The sequence below is a fragment of the Oryx dammah genome, unplaced genomic scaffold (assembly GCF_014754425.2).
Source record: "Oryx dammah isolate SB20612 unplaced genomic scaffold, SCBI_Odam_1.1 HiC_scaffold_18, whole genome shotgun sequence".
NCBI classification, from domain to species: Eukaryota; Metazoa; Chordata; class Mammalia; order Artiodactyla; family Bovidae; genus Oryx; species Oryx dammah.
The window spans coordinates 94,322,374-94,342,703 of record NW_024070202.1 but is presented as its reverse complement, the minus strand read 5'-3'; the positions used below and the strand labels follow the sequence as shown (position 1 = coordinate 94,342,703).

The 20,330-nt window shown below is 41.8% G+C and overlaps 1 protein-coding gene across 4 annotated transcripts in view; it reads right to left on the bottom strand.

Moving 5' to 3' along the window:
- The window catches only part of LOC120877350 (carboxypeptidase A5), a 93,589-nt gene that overhangs the window by 29,224 nt on the left and 44,035 nt on the right, over nt 1–20,330 (bottom strand). For 2 of the 4 annotated variants that reach the window (XM_040259636.1, XM_040259635.1), the window contains one exon: nt 19,183–19,451. The exons of 1 other annotated variant lie outside the window; for it this stretch is intronic. In XM_040259636.1, the coding sequence (XP_040115570.1) occupies nt 19,267–19,451 (185 nt within the window). In that variant the 3' untranslated portion in view covers nt 19,183–19,266. Of the gene's footprint in view, nt 1–19,179; nt 19,452–20,330 lie in introns of those variants that run through there. One more of the 4 variants, XM_040259634.1, reaches the window with a different exon arrangement.

Genomic DNA, 20,330 nt, shown 5'->3' with positions numbered 1-20,330 from the left:
GGTATCATACTTGAGTATAATCCTTGGATATCAGGGTCTTGCCTTCCCTTCCCCCAGAACTGGTGTCCATCCCCAAACCTAGGTCCAGCAGTTAATGACAGGCTCTCGGGTCATCCTCTGCCGCACAGCTGCCTCCACTTAGGCACCCAGCTGGCCTCCTCCCCATTGCAGTACACCCTCCCTCTGCCTTACCAGTTCAGCCACCTAATGGGGAGACCCCAGCTCTATTCCACCTCCACTCAGTCCCTGAAGGGCAGAGGGTTTGCCCAGTGACATTCTCTGGCCCTCAGTCCACAGGTCTCACCACACTGTGGCTGAGGGTCTGGCCACAGCAGGACCACCCAGCAAATGATGATGAGGTGTCCCAGATCACAGGACAAGAGCTTGCTCCCCAGTGAGGCAGAGGGTTGGCAGCCACCACCCAAGAACCCACTTCCTACTCTTTGGAGGAAAGGCATCTGCAGCCAGGGACCACGCCTACAGCCGGGGAGCCCTCTATGTAGCCCTGGGAGGAGCGGCTGAAGACCCTACTGTGTGGAAGAAAGGCAAGGTGACCAGACATCTTCCCTATCTGCGGGCCAGCAGGACCAAATAGTGAACATTTCAGTCTTTGGCAGGGCGGGGAGGGGTGGGGGAGGGCATGAGGCAAGACAGAGTAACTATTCTCACTGAATAGTCTTTCTCATATTTAAAACTCTAAAAAAGTTTTGGGGCTGTACAAAACTAAGTAGAACTAGATTTGGCCTGCCGGCTGTAGTTTGCCCACCCCCTGGTGTGGTTGAAGAGGCAAGAATTCATTTACAAGACTATTAGAAGCTATTAGAAAGCTCAAGGGAAATCAGAGATGTGCGTTAGAACCCTTCTTCAATCAAAGCCAATGATTTCCAAAGCTATAGAAGCCTTCTTCAATCAAAGCCAATGATTTCCAAAGCTATAGAAGCCTTCTTCAATCAAAGCCAATGATTTCCAAAGCTAGGCATTCACTCCTACTGGGGAGAAAGGAAGAAATTAATGACTTCCAGTGTATTTTTATCTCATACTTTTTATTTCAATTTTTGTGTTTTATAAAATACATGATAATACAATGGTATGTATACAGAATTTATAGATATCTAATTATATTGGGTGTGATGTACTAAAAACTTTTTAACTGTAGGAGAGCAGGGTAAAAAAATCTGAAGAATGCTGGCCTAATGATCTGGCACTAATTGATTTTGAAAAATCTCACACTGTCCTGCCTTTATTTCTATGAGTACCTCTTTTCTAACATAGTGTTGAGGTTTTTTTAAATTAAAATTTATTTAAATCAATGTTGACAGATACTAGAGGATTTCCCTGTTTTTTTGTTGTTTTTTTTCTCCCTGTTTTTGAAATCAACATTTTATGAGAGGGGGAAAGCTATCTGAGCACTGCTATGAGCAAGGTTCGGGCTTCCCAGGTGGCACTAGTGGTAAAGAACTCACCTGCCAAAGCTGGACCTAAGAGACACGAGTTTGATCCCTGAGTTGGGAAGATTCCTTGGGGAAGGGCATGGCAACCCACTCCAATATTCTTGCCTGGAAAATTCCATGGACAGAGGATTGTGGCAGACTACAGTCCATGGGGTCACACAGAGTTGGACATGACTGAAGTGACTTAGCATAGCATCGCACACATCAACAAGGTTCTGCCTTTGGAATCCAATGTGTGGTCAAGATATTGAATCTTCACTGCTCCTTTTTGTCGTGTAGCACTAGAACCATCTTCCCCTAAGGCAGGCCTTGGGATCAAGACTTTTAAGACTACTTCTGGGTCGGTGTTTACTTCATGAACCTTGAAGGACTGTCTGTGGTCAAGGATCATGCTCTCCTTGACTTACACCAACTGCACAGTAACACTTCCTGTATGTGCTGAATTCAGCCTCTTTTGCAACAGAAGGAGTTGCTGGGGGGTGGGGGTGGTGCCTGCAATTTAGTTCCTCACCTTACCTGATTTCATCCAAATGGCGTCATTTGTACATTTTGCCCACATTTTGTAAAAATGGAAAATAACAAACTGAAAATTGTAGTGCCAATGATTAAACAGTGGAGATAAACTTGATGCAACTGAGATAAACATGAATGGAAATAAACATTCTGGAAACAAATAGCCTCACTTGGACACTCACTGCAAAACCCAGGTAGCTAGGTATTGATTTGGACAGGAAAAGATTAAAACTATAAAAGATGTTGTCAAGGACACTGAAAGGCCAAATTTTTATCCCAACTTCAAATTAACTTGGCTTGCCACTGTTTCATGGACACCAGCAAAAGACACAAAACCCTGGGTCACAGAGGATTTTATTACTGAGGGTAATATCAGCACTTGTGCCAATTCCCTGAGCCCTGTTTTCTACAAAGAGAGTCAAGTGACATCTGCCCAGGCAATACATCAAATTATAGGAGAGGAACCCTGAGTGTAGGGAACCTGAAATCTATGATTTCTAGTTTTTTTAATTTTTAAAGTTTTTTTAAAATTTTCTGGTCATACCATGGTTTGCAGGATCTTAGTTCCCTGATCCAGGATTGAACCTCTGTTCTTGGCAGTGAGAACATGGAGTCCTCGCCACAGGACCACCAGGTAATTCACGAGATTTTTTTGTGTATATGACCCAGAATGTGGCTTATCTTAGTGAAAGTTCATGAGCGCTTAGGAAGAATGTGTATCCCATTGTTGTTGGATGAAGTGTTCCATAAATGTCAATTAGATCAAGTCAACTGATGGTGCTGTTTAGGTCAATCATATTCTTTCTGATTTTCTGCCTGGTTAACCTAAAAATTACTGAAAGAAGAGTTTTGAAATTCCCAACCAGATAACAGATTTTTCTATTTCTCCTTGCAGTTTTATAGTTTTTGTCTCATTAATTATAACACTGTTAAGGGAGAAGGCAATGGCACCCCTCTCCAGTACTCTTGCCTGGAAAATCCCATGGACAGAGGAGCCTGGAAGGCTGCAGTCCATGGGGTCGCTGAGGGTCGGACACGACTGAGCGACTTCACTTTCACTTTTCACTTTCATGCATTGGAGAAGGAGATGGCAACCCACTCCAGTGTTCTTGCCTGGAGAATCCCAGGGACGGGGAAGCCTGGTGGGCTGCCGACTATGGGGTCGCACAGAGTCGGACACGACTGAAGTGACTTAGCAGCAGCAGCAAGTGCAAACATGCTAAGAACTATTATATAGTCTTGGAAAGTTAAATTATTTATTGTTATATAATGCCCCTCTTTAATCCTGATAAGTTTCCTTTTTCTGAAGTCCGCTTTGTCTGTAATTAAGACAGCTACTACAACTTTAACTAGTGTTAACATGGAATAGCTTCTCCATCACTATACTTTTAACATATCTGAACCTTTATATTTAAAGGGGGGTTCTTGCAGGTAACTTAAAAGTTCGATCTTCTTTATCCAGTTGACAATTTTGGCCTTTCAACTGATGTATTAGACTATTCACATTTAAATTTATTACTGATATAGTTGGAGGCAATATTACTCGAACTATCATTGGAATGAACTATTACTGATATAACTGGATGAATCACAAACTGGAATCAAGATTGCCAGCATAAATATCAACAACCTCAGATATGCAGATAACAACCACCCTTATGGCAGAAAGAGAAAAGGAACTAAAGAGCCTCTTGATGAAGGTGAAAGGGGGAGTGAAAAAGCTGGCTTAAAACTCAACATTAAAAAAACTAAGATCGTGGCATCTGGTCCCATCACTTCATGGCAAAGAGATGGGGAGACAATGGAAACAGTGACAGACTTTGTTTTCTTGGGCTCCAAAGTCACTGCAGTGACTGCAGCCATGAAATTAAAAGACACTCACTCCTTGTAAGAAAAGCTATCACAAATCCAGACAACATATTAAAAAGCAGACACATCACTTTGCCAACAAAGGTCCATATAGTCAAAGCTATGATTTTTCCTGTAGTCATGTATGGATGTGAGTGTTGTACCCTAAGGAAGGCTGACTGCCGAAGAATTGATGCTTTGAACTGTGATATTGGAGAAGGCTCTTGAGAGTCCCTTGGACAGCAAGGAGATCAAACCATTCAATCCTAAAGGAAATCAACCCTGAATATTCCTCGGAAGGACTGATGCTGAAGCTGAAGCTCCAATACTTTGGACACCTGATGAGAAGAGCTGACTCAATCGAAAAGACCCTGATGCTGGGAAAGATTGAGGGCAGGAAGAGAAAGGGGTGACAGAGGATGAGTGAGATGGTTGGATAGCATCATCGACTCAATGGACGTGAGTTTGAGCAAACTCCAGGAGACGGTGAAGGACAAGGAAGCCTGGCTTGCTGCAGTCCATGGGGTTACAAAGAGTAGGACACAACTGAGCAACTGAACAACAACAACATAGTTGTAGTGATATCTACCATGATTATAACCGTTTTCTATTTGTTATACTTGTTTTCGTTTCTTTTGTTCCCCTTTTTACCTGCCTTCTCTGTTTTTAAATATATATATATATTTATTTATTTGGCTGTCCTGGGTCTTAGTTGCATCCTGCAAGATCTTTAGTAGTGGCACGTAAACTCTTTGTTATGGCACGTGGGATCTAACTCTTGTATTAGGATCACCCACCACTGGACCACCAGAGAAGTCTCACCTTCTCTTGTTTTAATTGAGCCTTTCAAAGAACTATCCTGGTGGCTCAGACGATAAAGTGTCTGCCTACAACGCAGGAGTTCAGTTCAGTTCAGTCGCTCAGTCATGTCCGACTCTTTGCGACCCCATGAACCACAGCACACCAGGCCTCCCTGTCCATCACCACTTCCCAGAATTCACCCAAACCCATGTCCATTGAGTCGGTGATGCCATCCAACCATCTCATCCTCTGTCGTCCCCTTCTCTTCCTGCCCTCAATCTTTCCCAGCATCAGGGTCTTTTCAAATGAGTCAGCCAAAGTAGCCAAAGTATTGGAGTTTCAGCTTCAACATCAGTCCTTCCAGTGAACACCCAGCACTAATCTCCTTTAGGATGGACTGGTTTGATCTCCTTGCAGTCCAAGGGACCCTCAAGAGTCTTCTCCAACACCACAGTTCAAAAGCATCAATTCTTCAGCACGCAGCTTTCTTTATAATCCAACTCTTACCTGGGTTCAATCCCTGGTTCGGGAAGATCTCCGGGAGAAGGAAATGGCAACCCATTCCAGTATTCTTGCCTGGAAAATCCCATGGATGGAGAAGCCAGGTAGGCTATAGGCCATGGGGTCGCAAAGAGTCAAACACGACTGAGCGACTTTCTTTCTTCAAAGAATTCCACTTTATTCTCTCCCTTGGTGTTATCAAGAATGCTTCTTTTAAAAATTATTTTAGTAATTGCCCTAGAATTTGCAATGTACACTTTTAATTATTCTATGTCTGCCTTCAAACAAGACGGCTTCACATGTGGTATGGGTACTTTAGAATATTTTCAGTTTCTTCCTCTTGCCCCATATAACATTGCTGAAATATAGTATATTTCACATATCCATAAACTGTAATCTAATTGTTACTATTTTTAAAGTTATCTTTTAGATGACTTTAAGAGTAAGAAAAATAAAATATTTTATTTTACCTTCTTTTATTCCTCTCACTTTCTTTATATAGATACAATGTTTTGACCTATGTCATTTTCCTACTCCCTGAAAAACTTAAAAAAATATTTTTTCCAGAGCCGGCATGCTGCAATGAATTGCCTCAGATTTTGTTTGTCTGAAAAAGTATTTCTTCTTCACTCTTTTTTAAAGAAATTTTCATCTTTATTATTTAATGTCTTAGGCCAGGCTGTGCATGGCATGCAGGATCTTAGTTCTCCAACCAGGAACTGAACCAGTGCCCCTGAACTGGGAACTCAGAGTCTTATCCACTGGACCTAAAGGGAAGTCCCCTTCCTGGTTTTGTTTTTTTTTTTTTTTTGCCTCTCTGCTTGTCATCCCCTCACTCTTTTTTTAAATGTTGATATTTCATTATTATCCTGAAGAAGGAAATGACAACCCACTCCAGTATTCTTGCATGGAGAATCCCATGGACAAAGGAGCTTAGCAGGCTACAGTCCATAGGTAGGCAAGAGTCAGACACGACTTAGTGACTAAACAATTTAATTCCTGTATAAGTTTCAGGTGTACAGCATTATAATTCAACATCTGTATATACCATAAAATAAATATCACAAATCTAGTTACCATTCATCACCATACAGTTGACCCCATTCCCTCTATTTTACCCACCTCTCAACTCCCTCCCCCTCTGGCAGCCCCTAATCTGATCTCTGTTTCTATGAGTTTATCTTTGTTTTATTTGTTCATTTATTTTTCAGATACAATATATGAGTGAAATCATATGGTATCTATCTTTCTCTGGCTTAGTTCATTTATTTCATAATATCTATCTATGTTGTTGCAAATGGCAAGATTTCTCTTTTTTATGTCTGAGTGTATTCTATTTTGTATACACACATCTTCTTTATCCATGCATCCATCAACGGACACTTAGGTTGTTTCCTTATGTCGGGTACTGTAAATAATGCTGTAATGAATATAGAGTTGCATGTATCTTTTTGAGTTAATGTTTTCATGTTCTCTAAAATAAATACACAGAAGTGAAATAGCTGGGTCAAATGGTAATTCCAGTCTTAATATTTTTAGAAACCTCCATGTTGCTTTTCATGGTGGCTGTACCAATTTATAGTCCCACCAGCAGTATATGAGGATTTCCTTTTCTCCACACCTTCTGCAACATTTGTTATTTCCTGTCTTTTCAATCATAGCCATTCTAATAGATAGGAGATGATCTCTCATTGTGGTTTTGATTTGCATTTCCCTAATAATTAGTGATGCTGAACATCTACTCATGCGTGTTGCCCATCTGTGTGCCTTCTTCAAAAAAATGTCTATTCAGGTCCTGTGCCAATTTTTTAATCAAAGTTGCTTGTATTTTGTTGAATTATATGAGTTCTTTGAGGCTGAGTGTTAAGTGTTACTCAGTCAGTCGTTTCTAACTCTCTGTGACCCTATGAACTGTGTAGCCAGTCAGGCTCCTCTGTCCATGGGATTCTACCAGCAAGAATACTGGAGTGGGTTGCCATTCCCTTCTCCAGGGGAACTTCTGGACTCAGGAATCGAAATCGGGTCTCTGGCATTGCAGGCAGATTCTTTACCATCTGAGCCACCAGGAACCACCTACGTTTTCTTCTAGCACTTCTGTGGTTTTAGGTCTTACATTCAAGTCTTTAATCCATTTTGAGTCAACTTTTGTGTACAGTGTAAGACAGTGAGACCACTGTTTCATTCTTCATTCTTTTTCATGTGACCATCTAGTTTTCCCAACACTACTTATTGAAGAGACTATCCTTTTTCCACTGTATGTTCTTTGTTCCTTTGTCATAAATTGTCCTTACACATATAGGTTTATTTCTGAGCTCTCATTTCTGTTCCATTGGTCTGTGGGTCTGTGTTTGCCAGTACCATATTGTTTTATTATTAGATCTTTGTAGTATAGTTTGTCATCAGGGAGCAGGATATCTCCAGCTGTGTCCTTTTCTCAAGACGGTATAGCCTTTTTGAGTCTCTTTCAGTCCTGAAGGATAATCTCACTGGGTAGGAATCCTGTTTGTCTTAATTTCTTTAAAATTTTAAATATTTCACTCCACACTCCCCTTGCTTTCACAGTTTCTGACAATTTCACTGTAATTCTTATGCTTGTTGCTCTGTAAGTAGTAAGGTCATTTTCCCCATTCTTGCTTTCAAGATTTTTTTGTCTTTATTTTTATGCAGTTTGAATATGCTGATTATTCTACTATACTCAACAGTAAACAACTGTTTCCTTCACTCCAGAAGGAACATTATCTCCATCCTCCAGAGCTATTTACTGTTCTAACATCCTTGAAAAGATCAGCTGGATGTGCAGACAGATAAGAGATCCATGGAGAATTTATCCATGTATAAAACATTGTGAAAATTGCACTGGAAATTGTGTTCAAAACAGTTTCCTCAGGGAGAATTCCCTGGTTGCTCAATGGTTAGGACTCGGTGCTTTCATTACTGTGGTTCTGGGTTCGATCTCTGGTCAGGGAACTAAGATTCCTGCAAGTTGCATGGTGCAGCTGAAATTTTAAAGTGCTCTCAGCCTTGGTTGTCCATGAGTATCAGCTGAGATCTTTATAAGCCAAAGCTCATAGATTCTGTTTCAATTGGCCTGAGGTGGAACCCAAGCCATCAGTAGTTTGCAGAACCCCTGGGTGATTCTAATGTACAACCAGGGTGGAGAACACCTGTCTAAAAGATGCTGAGGTGAGGTATAGTTAGTAAATATATTTTTAGCTCAGTGATTCTCAAAGTTTATTGGGCATGTGAATTACTTGAGAATCATGTTCAATGCAGACTCTGATTCAGTAGGTCTGGAGTGGAGCCAGGGATTCTGCTTCTGACAAGCTCCTGGATATAGCCTAATGCTGTCATTTGACTCTGAGTAGAAAGGTTACTGGGATTCCTCGTAGCTCAGACGGTAAATCATCTGCCCGCAATGCAGGAGACCAGGATTCCCTGGTGGCTCAGACGGTAAATCATCTGCCCGCAATGCGGGAAACCCGGGTTCGATCCCTGGGTCAGAAAGGTTATCACTATAATATGTGTCTACTGTAAACTTTTGTATATATACATGTTCAGAAATTTACCATATATGAAAGGAAAAGGCAGCTTGACTCTGGAAGATGGTTTTGCAGTAAGAGTGAGACCTTTTGGTTCCCAAGATCACAGAAACACCTTGAGTGTTAAGATCTTGAAAAATTTGACAGACAATTCAGGGTGTTAACAAAAACACAGAGATTTAGAATACATGGCCAGTAAATCCTAAACAACAGCTTTACTCTGAATCTCACATTGCTCAAATATGGATGGTGGTAATAGTTGAGGAATGGTCCACAAATTAGGATTCAAGTGTCAGAGCAATTCTGATACTACTAGAGCAAACAGTCCATCAGGTTTGAGCAACCCAGGGAAACACTGATCAATGTGTTATTATTTCTCCTTCTATGGGAGTATGAAAAATTATCTCTGGACTGCCTCCTCTCAATCTTTCAGTTTAATTTCCAAAGGTTATGATACCACTGACCTCTGAGCCCGCAGAGCTGGCACTTATATCTCTCCCCCATCCTGCAGCCCTGGCAAAGAATAGCAGGGGAAATCCCTCTTCCAGGGCCAGTGCTATTAGTTAGCAGGCCTTCCCCAGCCTCAGCAGTAAACAATCTGCCTACAAGGCAGGAGTCTCAGGAGACATGGGCTCAATCCCTGGGTCAGGAAGATCCCCTGGAGAAGGGAATGGCAACGCACTCCAGTTTTCTTGCCTGGAGAAACCCATGGACAGAGGAGCCTGGCAGGTTATAGTCCATGGGGTTGTAAATAGTCGAACACAACTGGAGAGACAGCATGCACGCATCCCAGCCTAGCAATTTGTCCACTTTCAGCCTGAACAAATATCTTTCTGGCTACAGGAGTCCCTTATTTGTATTCCTGAGTAAACAGAAGGCTCCTAGACTTCCTGCCAGGGATCAAGGAGCCTGGAGGACATAAAGAAGCATGCCTGTAAGATATTTATCCTATTGGTGGCCCTGGGGCAAGAGGGAGAGAAGAAGATATGGGGCCTTCTTTGACATGCCTCCTTAGCAAGTTAATACCTGCTTACCGCCAACTGCTGCTAGAAGTATCTAGAAATATCACTTTAGGGACTTCCCTAGTGGTCCAGTGGTTAGGAATCAGCCTGCCAACGCAGGAGATGTGGGTACGATCCCTCACGGAGGAACAAAGATCTCATATGCTGCAGGGCAACTAAACCTGTGCACCACAACTCCAGAACCCACATGCTTCAACTAAGACATGACACAGCCAAAAACAAATAATAAAATATTGAAATATATATGTATTTTTAAATTTTAAATAAAGAAATAATACCACTTCACAACAATGAGATAGGTCATCCTTCCTTTCCCACTGAGCCTGACTTCTCTGAGTTTTCTCATACAGATTTGCTGAAATGAGAGCAGGAGGTCTTCGCTTTCCCTGACCTCTGGGCTTCTTACATCCATCAGAAAAGAAAAATACCATGGCAAGGTACTCAGAGCCAAGGAAGGGAGACTGCCTCAGCCCATTAGCCAAGTGGATCAGATGTGAAAATGACACTGCTGTAGGGGTCACCAATTTTTGCTCATGTACTATGGACCCAAAATAAATAAAACCTTGGCTCTGCCCTTGAGAGTCCAAAATCTGAGTTAATGGTTTTCTAAGGTTAGGTCAACTCTTCTCATGAGGTGGCCAAAGTACTGGAGTTTCAGCTTTAGCATCATTCCTTCCAAAGAAATCCCAGGGCTGATCTCCTTTAGAATGGACTGGTTGGATCTCCTTGCAGTCCAAGGGACTCTCAAGAGTCTTCTCCAACACCACAGTTCAAAAGCATCAATTCTTCGGTGCTCAGCTTTCTTCACAGTCCAACTCTCATGTCCATACATGAACACTGGAAAAACCATAGACTTGACTAGACAGACCTTTGTAGGCAATGTAATGTTTCTGCTTTTCAATATGCTATCTAGGTTGGTCATAACTTTCCCTCCAAGGAGTAAATGTCTTTTAATTTCATGGCTGCAATCACCATCTGCAGTGATTTTGGAGCCCCCAAAAATAAAGTCTGACACTGTTTTCCACTGTTTCCCCTTCAATTTCCCATGAAGTGATGGGACCAGATGCCATGATCTTCGTTTTCTGAATGTTGAGTTTTAAGCCAACCTTTTCACTCTCCTCTTTCCCTTTCATAAAGAGACCTTTTAGTTCCTCTTCACTTTCTGCCATAAGGGTGGTGTCATCGGCATATCTGAGGTTATTGATATTTCTCCCAGCAATCTTGATTCCAGCTTATGCTTCTTCCAGCCCAGCGTTTCTCATGACGTACTCTGCATATAAGTTAAATAAGCAAGGTGACAGTAGACAGCCTTGATGTACTCCTTTTCCTATTTGGAACCAGCTGGGAGGGATTGGGGGCAGGAGGAGAAGGGGACGACAGAGGATGAGATGGCTGGATGGCATCACCGACTCGATGGCTGTCAGTTTGAGTGAACTCCGGGAGATGGTGATACACAGGGAGGTCTGGTATGCTGCAATTCATGGGGTCGCAAAGAGCTGGACACAACTGAGCAACTGAACTGAACTGAAGGTTAGGTCAAGTTGTTTAAATACTCAAATAGAATATATCTATCTGTTTGTTGAGAGCAGTAGTCATTTTGTCATCCAAGGTTTCAAGAGGCTAATAGTCAAAGATGGGAGTAGGTGGTTCCATAGGCTGTCTAATCTCTATGAAAGTGCACGAAGTCCCTAATGTATGGAAATAGTGTCTTTGGTCCATTCCAGATGTTTCATAATAATTAAAACACTGTCCCTTGATGACAATGTTAGATGCAAGCACAAGGGGCAGACCCATGGGAACCACACAATGCTCCTCAATTGTGGGTGTCATCAGCCAGCAATGGTAGCTGGAGAGGGAGAATGTGGCTCCTGTTTCTTCCCTAAACTCCCTCTTATCGCTGCAAACCTAGAAACTCAAAGCTATCAGAGGTCAGGAAAGTAGTATAGGGTTGTGAGACCAAAAGAGCTGGAGGAACTCTGTGCATTTTAAAAGCATTCAAATTGCTTTCTCAGCAACAATTTCTAGAGCTGGCCTAGAGAATCTGCTTCACCATTTCCATCTGTTTTTGTTTGGACAGGTTACTTCACCTCTTTAATTCTTTGACTCCTCATCAGTAAACAGGGACAGGAATACCCAGCCTGCATGTATCCCCAGGTGGTTGTGATAATTTAATTATCCAGTATAAATAAAAGCATTTTTAAAATATAAATCATTACAAAAATGCAAGCAACTTAATATCAAGTCTTCCTTATCTCTGAAGGTTTAATTTATGTTCTGTTTCTCTTCGAACTGAGGGATATACATTCCTATTTTCCAGAATTCCACTGATAATATTTGTTGGAAAAAGTACTCTTTTTCTGCTGCCCGAACTTGTTGAGAGTACGGCTTATGCAATTGTTAACTTGCTGCCCTAAAGCAAATCAAATCGACAAATATTTACTAGTTGCTGAGCTCAGCTTTGTAAGAAATACAAAAACTATGAGATTCACTTTCTGAGTTAAAGGAACAAATTGCCCAGCTGCACATGGTACCCGTATATTCTAAGGAGGAAAAAACTGCCTGTGCTCTCTGGATGCCACCAGTACACCTGGAGCTTTACTTCAAATACAAGAAACAGCTGGTGCTCATGATTTAAGGCTCAGTACAAACAGCAGAGAGAATTTATTTTACAAGCTGTCTGGTTTGGCAAAATCCCAGAATTCATCAACTAGAAAGATAAGGATGATGATGATAATGATAAAAATGATTCTTCATAGTCAGTCTGAAGATAGTGACATAAAAAAAGTACAATCTACATAAGACATTCCAAAACTGGAACATATCCTCAACTTCACCCAAAATAGACTTATAGCAGGCAGCACCTGTAAAAACCAATTGTAACCCTATACACTTGACATGGCTGTGCATGGAAGCTGGACCTATGGAAGTTTCAGACCATGTTCCTTTGACTAATCCTTTTACTGAAAAGGGCATCAATATCTGTTTAACATAGAAAAGCTCCCAGAGAAAGAACCCCGCAATTTCAAAACCCAAATAATACTCAAAATGGAAACATCCAACCAGTCCTTTTTCTGTGAATTATTGAGATCTTTAAGTCTTAAGATTAGTCTAAAAAAAATATATGGCTTCTATGGGACTTTCCTGGCAGTCCAGTGGCTAAGACTCTGTGCTTCCACTGCAGGGCACAATGGTTTGATCCCTTGTTAGGGAACTAAGATCTCACATGCCATGAGGTGTGGCAAATAAATAAATAAGGGTTCTAATAAGGGAAAATGCCAATGCCTCATTCATAAATGAATTTTTAACATTTGGTGAAAATAATAATTCAAGCTAACACATATGGAGTACTTCCACCTGTAGGTAAAGTGCTGAAGACTTTCATGCATTAGCTTACTGAATCCTCTTCATAAGTTCCTATAAATACAGTCACTATCCTCATCTTACAGAAAAGGAAACTAGGGCTCCCAGAGGTAATAGCATGGCCCAAGGTCACATGACTGAGTGAAGGAGTTGGGCTATTTGGCTGCCCCTTGCCATGTGTAACACAGACAAGTGGATATGGTCTGCCTTGAAGTCCCCAGATGGCTGCAGTTCAACAAGCAGCTCTGGTTTCAAGTAGCTAATCGCATCCACAGCCATGGACTATACCCCTACCCCATCCTATTATTTACTTCACAGAAGGTCTTCTTTTGGTCCCCAACAGGACTGGGTATAAGACTTGAAAAAGGCTCAGTGAGCCCCTTCCCAGTACTACAAAAAAGAGAATTTAAAATACTTTTTTTCCATTATCAATGGATTATCCCTTTTCTATCCTCTTCCGTGTCCTTAATAGTGAAAAATTCCATGGAGACTGGTTTGATGAGGTATGAGAGCCTTTTGAACTGAAATGTGATTCAGAAATTCAAGTTGTGTCCATGAATGTTTATGATTTAGATCTTCTCTTTTTCAGGGGGGTCTTCACTTAGGGAACAAAAGATATTGTTTTGGGCAAGAACCTTATCGCTCTTCAGATTTTCCACCTGTAAAATGTGGATAACATTAGCCCACATTTTTCACGTGGTTTGGGAGAGTATAAAAGAATACAAGGAAGAGAGGTAAGAATAATTTTATAATATTATACAAGCCAGATGCCATCTTCTCTAACATTTCCAATCTAGAGGCCCCACCACCACCCATCACTCTCCTGATAGCAGCTATAAATAGCATCTCTCATTACCCAAATTAAAATTTATTTTATTTGGCTGTGAAAGGTCTTAGTCTCAGCACATGGGATCTAGTTCACCAACCCAGGCCCCCTGCACTGGAAGCAAGAAGCCTTAGCCACTGAACCATTAGGGAAGTTTCCCAAATTAAAATTTTAATTTAACAGTTCTCTTGAGAACTTCCTGTACTCCAACTACAGTGAAATTCCATGCAAGAAAGGATTTTTGTCTTTTTGTTTAACATTGCATTGCCAGCATCTAAAATTGTCCCTGGCATACATTAGAATCTCAATAAATGCATGTTGCGTGTATGTTGCATAGTAAAACCTTAAAAAAAAACTGTATCTTTGTAAACATTTTTAAAAATGGATTTCAGGTCCATGCATGCATGCTCAGTTGTGTCTGACCCTTTGCAATCCTATAGACTGTAACCTACCAGGCTCCTCTGTCCATGGGATTCTCCAGGCAAGAATATTGGAGTGGGTTGCCGTTCCGTCCTCCAGGGGATCTTCCCAACCCAGGGATCAAACCCATGTCTCCTGTGTCTCCTGCATTTCTGGCAGATTCTTTACCCACTGAGCCACCTGAGAAGTCCTAGAAATAGATTGTCAGTTCAGTCATTTGATCATGTCTGACTCTTTGCAACCCCATGGACTGCAGCATGCCAGGCTTCCCTGTGCATCATCAACTCCCAAAGCTTACTAAAACTCATGTCCATTGAGTCAGTGATGCCATCCAACCATCTCATCCTCTGTTGTCCCCTTCTCCTCCTGCCTTCAATCTTTCCCAGCATCAGGGTCTTTTCTAGTGAGTCAGTTCTTCATATCAGGTGGCCAAAGTAATTAATTGTGATTAATCCAAATTGATTGCAATTGTAATTACAAATTAATTGTAATTAAGGATTAATTGTAATCCTTGGTTAATGGCATGCCTTCTTTTGTTATTTAGCTGTTGAATTAGGTTTTTTACCTGAAAAAAAAAAAAGGTAACCTAAAACAAAAGCTCAGGTCCTTCAACTCACCAAAGGGCTTTGACCCTTATCTCATGTCCCAACCTCTCCCGATCTAAGGTAATCATCATTCAAAATCCCAGGTTCTCCATTTCCCTACAAGTAGAGCCTGAGATGGGATTCTTGTTTAGATGATTTACTGAGGGAGTTCTCAGGAGAAGGGGAGTTTGGGAAGCAGGGATGGAGAGGGAAAAATAGCTAAGCAAGGATGTGGAATCTGCTGAAGCCTGGATTCAGAGCTCTCAGGCATACAGTGAAGCACAGCATTGACTCTACCTTGAAGCAAAGACTACCTGTTTGTACCCACAGTCAGTCAGTGATGGACTGCCATTTGGGGAAGTGATAAACGGAAAGCAGGTGCATGGTTTCCTGGGTAAGGCAACCCCCATTTGGCTAATGGCAATACTCCAGAGAGGGATGGGGCCTGATATGTTGACAGCCAACATTCATAGTAGCTAGGGATAAGCGCTCTTGACCAGGAAAAGGGGTCTGGGTGTGTCTACTGTATCTTGCTTCCCTCCTATCCTTTTTATTGAGTTATAGCTGATTTACAATATTGTATGTTTTAGGTGTACAACAAAGTGATTCATAATTTTTAAAGATTATATTCCATTTATATTTATTATAAAATATGTGCTATATTCCCTGTGCTGGACAATATATAGCCTTGTAGCTCATTTATTTTATACATAGTCGTTTGTACCTTTTAATCCCCTACCCCTATCTTGCCCCCCCCTTACCTCTCCCCACTATTAAACACTAGTTTGTTCTCTAGATCTGTGAGTCTGTTCCTTTTTGCTATATTCACTCTTTTATTTTTCAGATTCTACATATAACTGGTAACACGTAGTATCTGTCTTTCTCTGTCTGACTTATTTTACTACTGCTTACTTTTTACATAGTTTTATCAGATTTTGTATGTCTTCCTTATAAGTGTGTGTATATGTGTATATATAAATTTTATATATATTTACCTCCCAATTACTTGGAACTTTCTAGAAAGGAAATCACACTAAATTTTGTTCTGACTGTAGTAAAATATTTCAGTATGTGAAAATACCATATTTATTCACCCACTGTCCCACTGGTGGACTTTTAAGTTGTTTTTAGTTTTTTGCTGTTATGAACAGTGTTGCTGTGAAGATTCTCATATATGTCTCCTGTTACATACTGCAAGAATTTCTTGGGTTTATAACTCTGGGAGACAGTGAAGGGCAAGGGAGCCTGGCATGGTGTAGTCCATGTGGTCGAAAAGAGTTGGATACAACCTAGCGACTGAACAACAATGCTTGGGACGGAAGAGATGGAAGGGATGGATGGAAGTGTGAAATTTAGAAGATAATGCCAAACTATTCTCCAGAGTGAATTTGCTAATTCATACACCCACCAACAAGGTATAAGAGATCCTGTTATCTACCTCCTCTCCAACTTTCCTTTTTTTTTTTTTTTTGGCTGCACTGGGTCTTCACTGCTGCTTGTGAGCTTTCTCTAAGAGTTTCAGCTAACAGGGGCTGCTCTTTGGCACCCCGACTTCAGTAGTTGCACCACACTGGCTCAGTAGTTGGAGTGCGAAGGTTCTAGAGACAAGCTCAGTGATGTGATACACAGGCTTGGTGGCTCCACGCCATATGGAATCTTCCCAGACCAGGGATCAAATTAGTATCCTCTGCTTTGGTAGGCAGATTCCTAACCACTGTCCACCAGGGAAGTTCTCCAACTTTCTGACTTATATAAACTGAATGAGTATAACATGGCTTTTCATTTTGGTTTTGATTTATATGTCTTCCATCAGTAATCATCTCTTCCTGAAAGTGTCAGTCACTCAGTTGTGTCCAACTCTTTGTGATCCCAGGACTGTAGCCCACTAGGTTCCTCTGTCCATGGGCTTCTCCAGGCAAGAATACTGGAGTGGGCAGCCATTTCCTCTCCAGGAGATCTTCCTGACCGAGGGATTGAAACCATGTCTCCCGCACTGCAGGCAGATTCCTTACCACTGAGCCACCAGGGAACTCCACCCTCTGGACTGTAGCCCGCCAAGTTCCTCTGTCCATGGGAATCTCCAGGCCAGAATACTGGAGTGGGTTGCCATGGCCTCCTCCAGGGGATCTTCCTGACCCAGGGATCGAACCTGCTTCTCCTACAGCTCCTGCACCACAGGCAGTTTCTTTACCGCTGAGCCATGGGGGACGCCCCAATCATCTCTTCTATGTTATCAGAATACCTGTTACTGCTTCTTAAGTGAAGTGCTTGCTCATGTCTTGTATCCACTTTTCTATTGGATTATTTGTCCTTTTCTTACTAATCTGTAGGAGTTCTCTGTATGTCTTTTGTCTTTTGAGTGTATTATGAATATTATGGCTATCTTCTAATTTCCAACTTGCTTTCTCATTTTATAGTGTCTTTTAATGATATCTCTTAATGTTATTATAGTCACAGGTATTCTTTTAAGGTTTTTTATGCCTTGTTCAATAAATCTTTCTCTTAAGGAATCTAAAGGACCATTTCAGTCTTGGGGGTGGGCAAGGGGTTCCACAAACAGAGGTTACAGGCAAGTCACAGAGGCAAGCATGTTATATCTACTGAGGCATTATCTGGTCTGAAGCAGCCCTGACTAGCCAGCACAAGCGACCAGCTGGCTGGCAGGTGTGCTCTGGTTATAGAATTGGATGTTTCATGCTATTAGAGCTGGATACCATTAAAAATTCTAATCATAGACTGTAATTAACTTTCCTTGCTCTGACGCCCCGCTCACTAAACAACCTTCTGATTATAATTTGGCTTCCCATGTATCTTTGCCTACAGGGAGAGAATGTACTGTTCAGGCCGACGTGAGGACCCAATCCACTAAACAGTTACATGCCATGATGTAAATTAATAAATTTGTATTCTGATTTTATCATGTGCCTCATCTGAGCTCTGTAGGCGTGAGTCAGCATCCCCAAGTCTAATCAATACAGACACAAAAAATATCAAGCCTCTGAGCTGAAAAACTAAGAACTAGACCCAGGACCAGAGCGCAGTCACCAAGGTAACATTACCCTGGAGGGCCCTCAGCCTGATGGAGAAGGATATGTCATGTGATATGGACAGGGATTAAAATTGACTTTTTGACATTATAAAGAGCTGCATATTCAAAACCATGGCTTGGTTCCATTCAGGTGAAGGCAAAGAATAGAAGATGATCAGGAGACTCATATTGAATATTTATTGGCTTATGAGGACATACCAGATGCTGCACAAATCCTAGGCAGAAGGGTAAGATTTACAGACATGTTTGAAAAGAGCAAATTTAATAAAAGAGAGAGAGAAAATAAAAGAGGCAGATGGTATATGCTAAGGAAGAATGTAACAAGAGGAGCCTGACTGATGAATCTTTGCTCCACCTTGCTACTCAAGGTCCAGGATGCAAAATAGAAAAAGCAACTTTAAAGATCAAAACCAAAAAATGAAAACCAGGAGAAGGAAACACAAGGTACACCAGAGAACAAATAGGGATGTGCAAGTGTAGTAAGATTACTCAAGCCAGAAGTGTAATTTAGGACCAACAGGGTGAGAGAAAGATCTCTGAAGTTCAAAAGGCAAAGTAGAGGTGAGCCCATCAGGACAGATGGGGATAATTTAGCTATCCTGCTATTAGATTAGATCAGCGCTTAATCCAGGCTTTCTGAGTGAGCAGTACCTATGAGGACACAGATCACCTTCTGGATCCCAGTTACACTGAATAATAAAGGGGAGAATGTGATCAGAATTGTAATATCTGGGAATTTTTGACCCAGTGATGAGATGTGAGTCTATATTTTATATTCAGACTAAGAGTGAACAAAAACAAAAAAAGGGGATGACCTGTACTGATGACCCTATGGGATTTATTTTTCAAAGAAAAATATGTTCAAGAAGGAGTGAGATCAGTTAAAGGAAGTTCTATGACATCTGCGAGACCAGTCTAAAAGACAAGCATTACCTCCCACAGCACTTCCCTTGGGGCCCCCACCAGAGCAAGGCCATGGGTGTGGCTAGATCAGATGAAACTAGAGAACCATCTCACACTCCTTTTGATCTAAACATGAGGTAGAGACATGCCACCCAGCAAGGGTTGATCCTAAGTGTGGCTTGCCCACCCAGCTACGTGGAAAGAAAGGCATACAGAGGGCTCAGTGAAACAGCGGAACCAAAACACAGCAGGCTGGCTGAAGTGCTTCTCTCAGCACACGGCCAGAATGCACAAACTACAAGGAAGGGGGCTGGCAGGTGGCTGACCTGTGTTCTCTACAAAGCCAGAAGACTCCGACTCACGTGTGAAGGAATAAGCTCTCTTTAATAATGGCCTCTGTGTGTGTGTGGACAAGGGAATATAAGATGTAGACAGAACAAGGCTCTCTTCTAGATGTTGTTCTGCACATGCTCCATGATGGTCTTCAGCCCCAGCCAGGTCTCCTGTGCAGTGGGGATAATCTGGTCGGCTGGCAGAGTGAAGGCATAGAAACCAGTATCTCTCAACTCAAAAGTGAATGCGTACTTGATGCCATTATCATATGCCCAGTCAGCACTGTTCCCACTAGATGTATCTGTTAAGTCAAAAAGAGAAAACACTTTGAAGCCTAGTTCCTTTCAGGGTTAGATGGGATGGGGCTAGGAGCTCTGCCAACCTGTAGTTCCTTAGTGATCTATAGTTCTTTCTGGAAGCCATCAGGCCTACAACACACAAATGTTGACCTGATCCCTATGTCTCAGACTGTCCTGCACCATGAAGGTCTTCACCAGTCTCAATCCAAGAGATTTTAAATCCTCATTTCCATTTTGTCACCAATTCACTGTTTGGACTCCTTCAGGTCACTGGAAGCCAATCTCTGCAGAGTGTGGGAGGCAGCCTCCAACACAGCCACAATGATCTTTATCTCCTAGTATTCACATCCTTGTGTAATGCCCTCCTACACTGGACAGGGCCAACATGATCTGTTTGACTGCAGAAATGAAAGTGTGCGCCCTTCAAAGCTAGGTCATAAATATGGCTTCTGCCCTTGCTTTCTCTCGATTACTGGCTCTGATAGAGCCAGCTGTTACGTTGTAAGAACACTCAAGCAGACCTTTATAAAGAGGTCTATGTGGTGGAAAACTCACTGCCAACAATTAGCAATCACTTGGCAGGCACCAGAGTGAGTCTGAGAAGCAGATCCCTCAGCCCCATTAAGCCTCTAGATGACTGTAACCCTGGAAGACATCTTGACTGCAACCTCCTGAGAGTGCCTGAACCAGAGCCACCCAGTGAGGCAGCTCTTGAGTTCCTGACACACAGAAACTGTATAAGAAAATTTATGTTTATTGTTTTAAGCTGCTAAATTTTAGGATAACTTTTTGCATCTCAAGAGGTAATTAACAACCCAGAGGGAAGGAAGCACTTGGGACTTCCCTTTGTCAAAAGGCTGAGGAAAGGCAAAAGGCCTGTT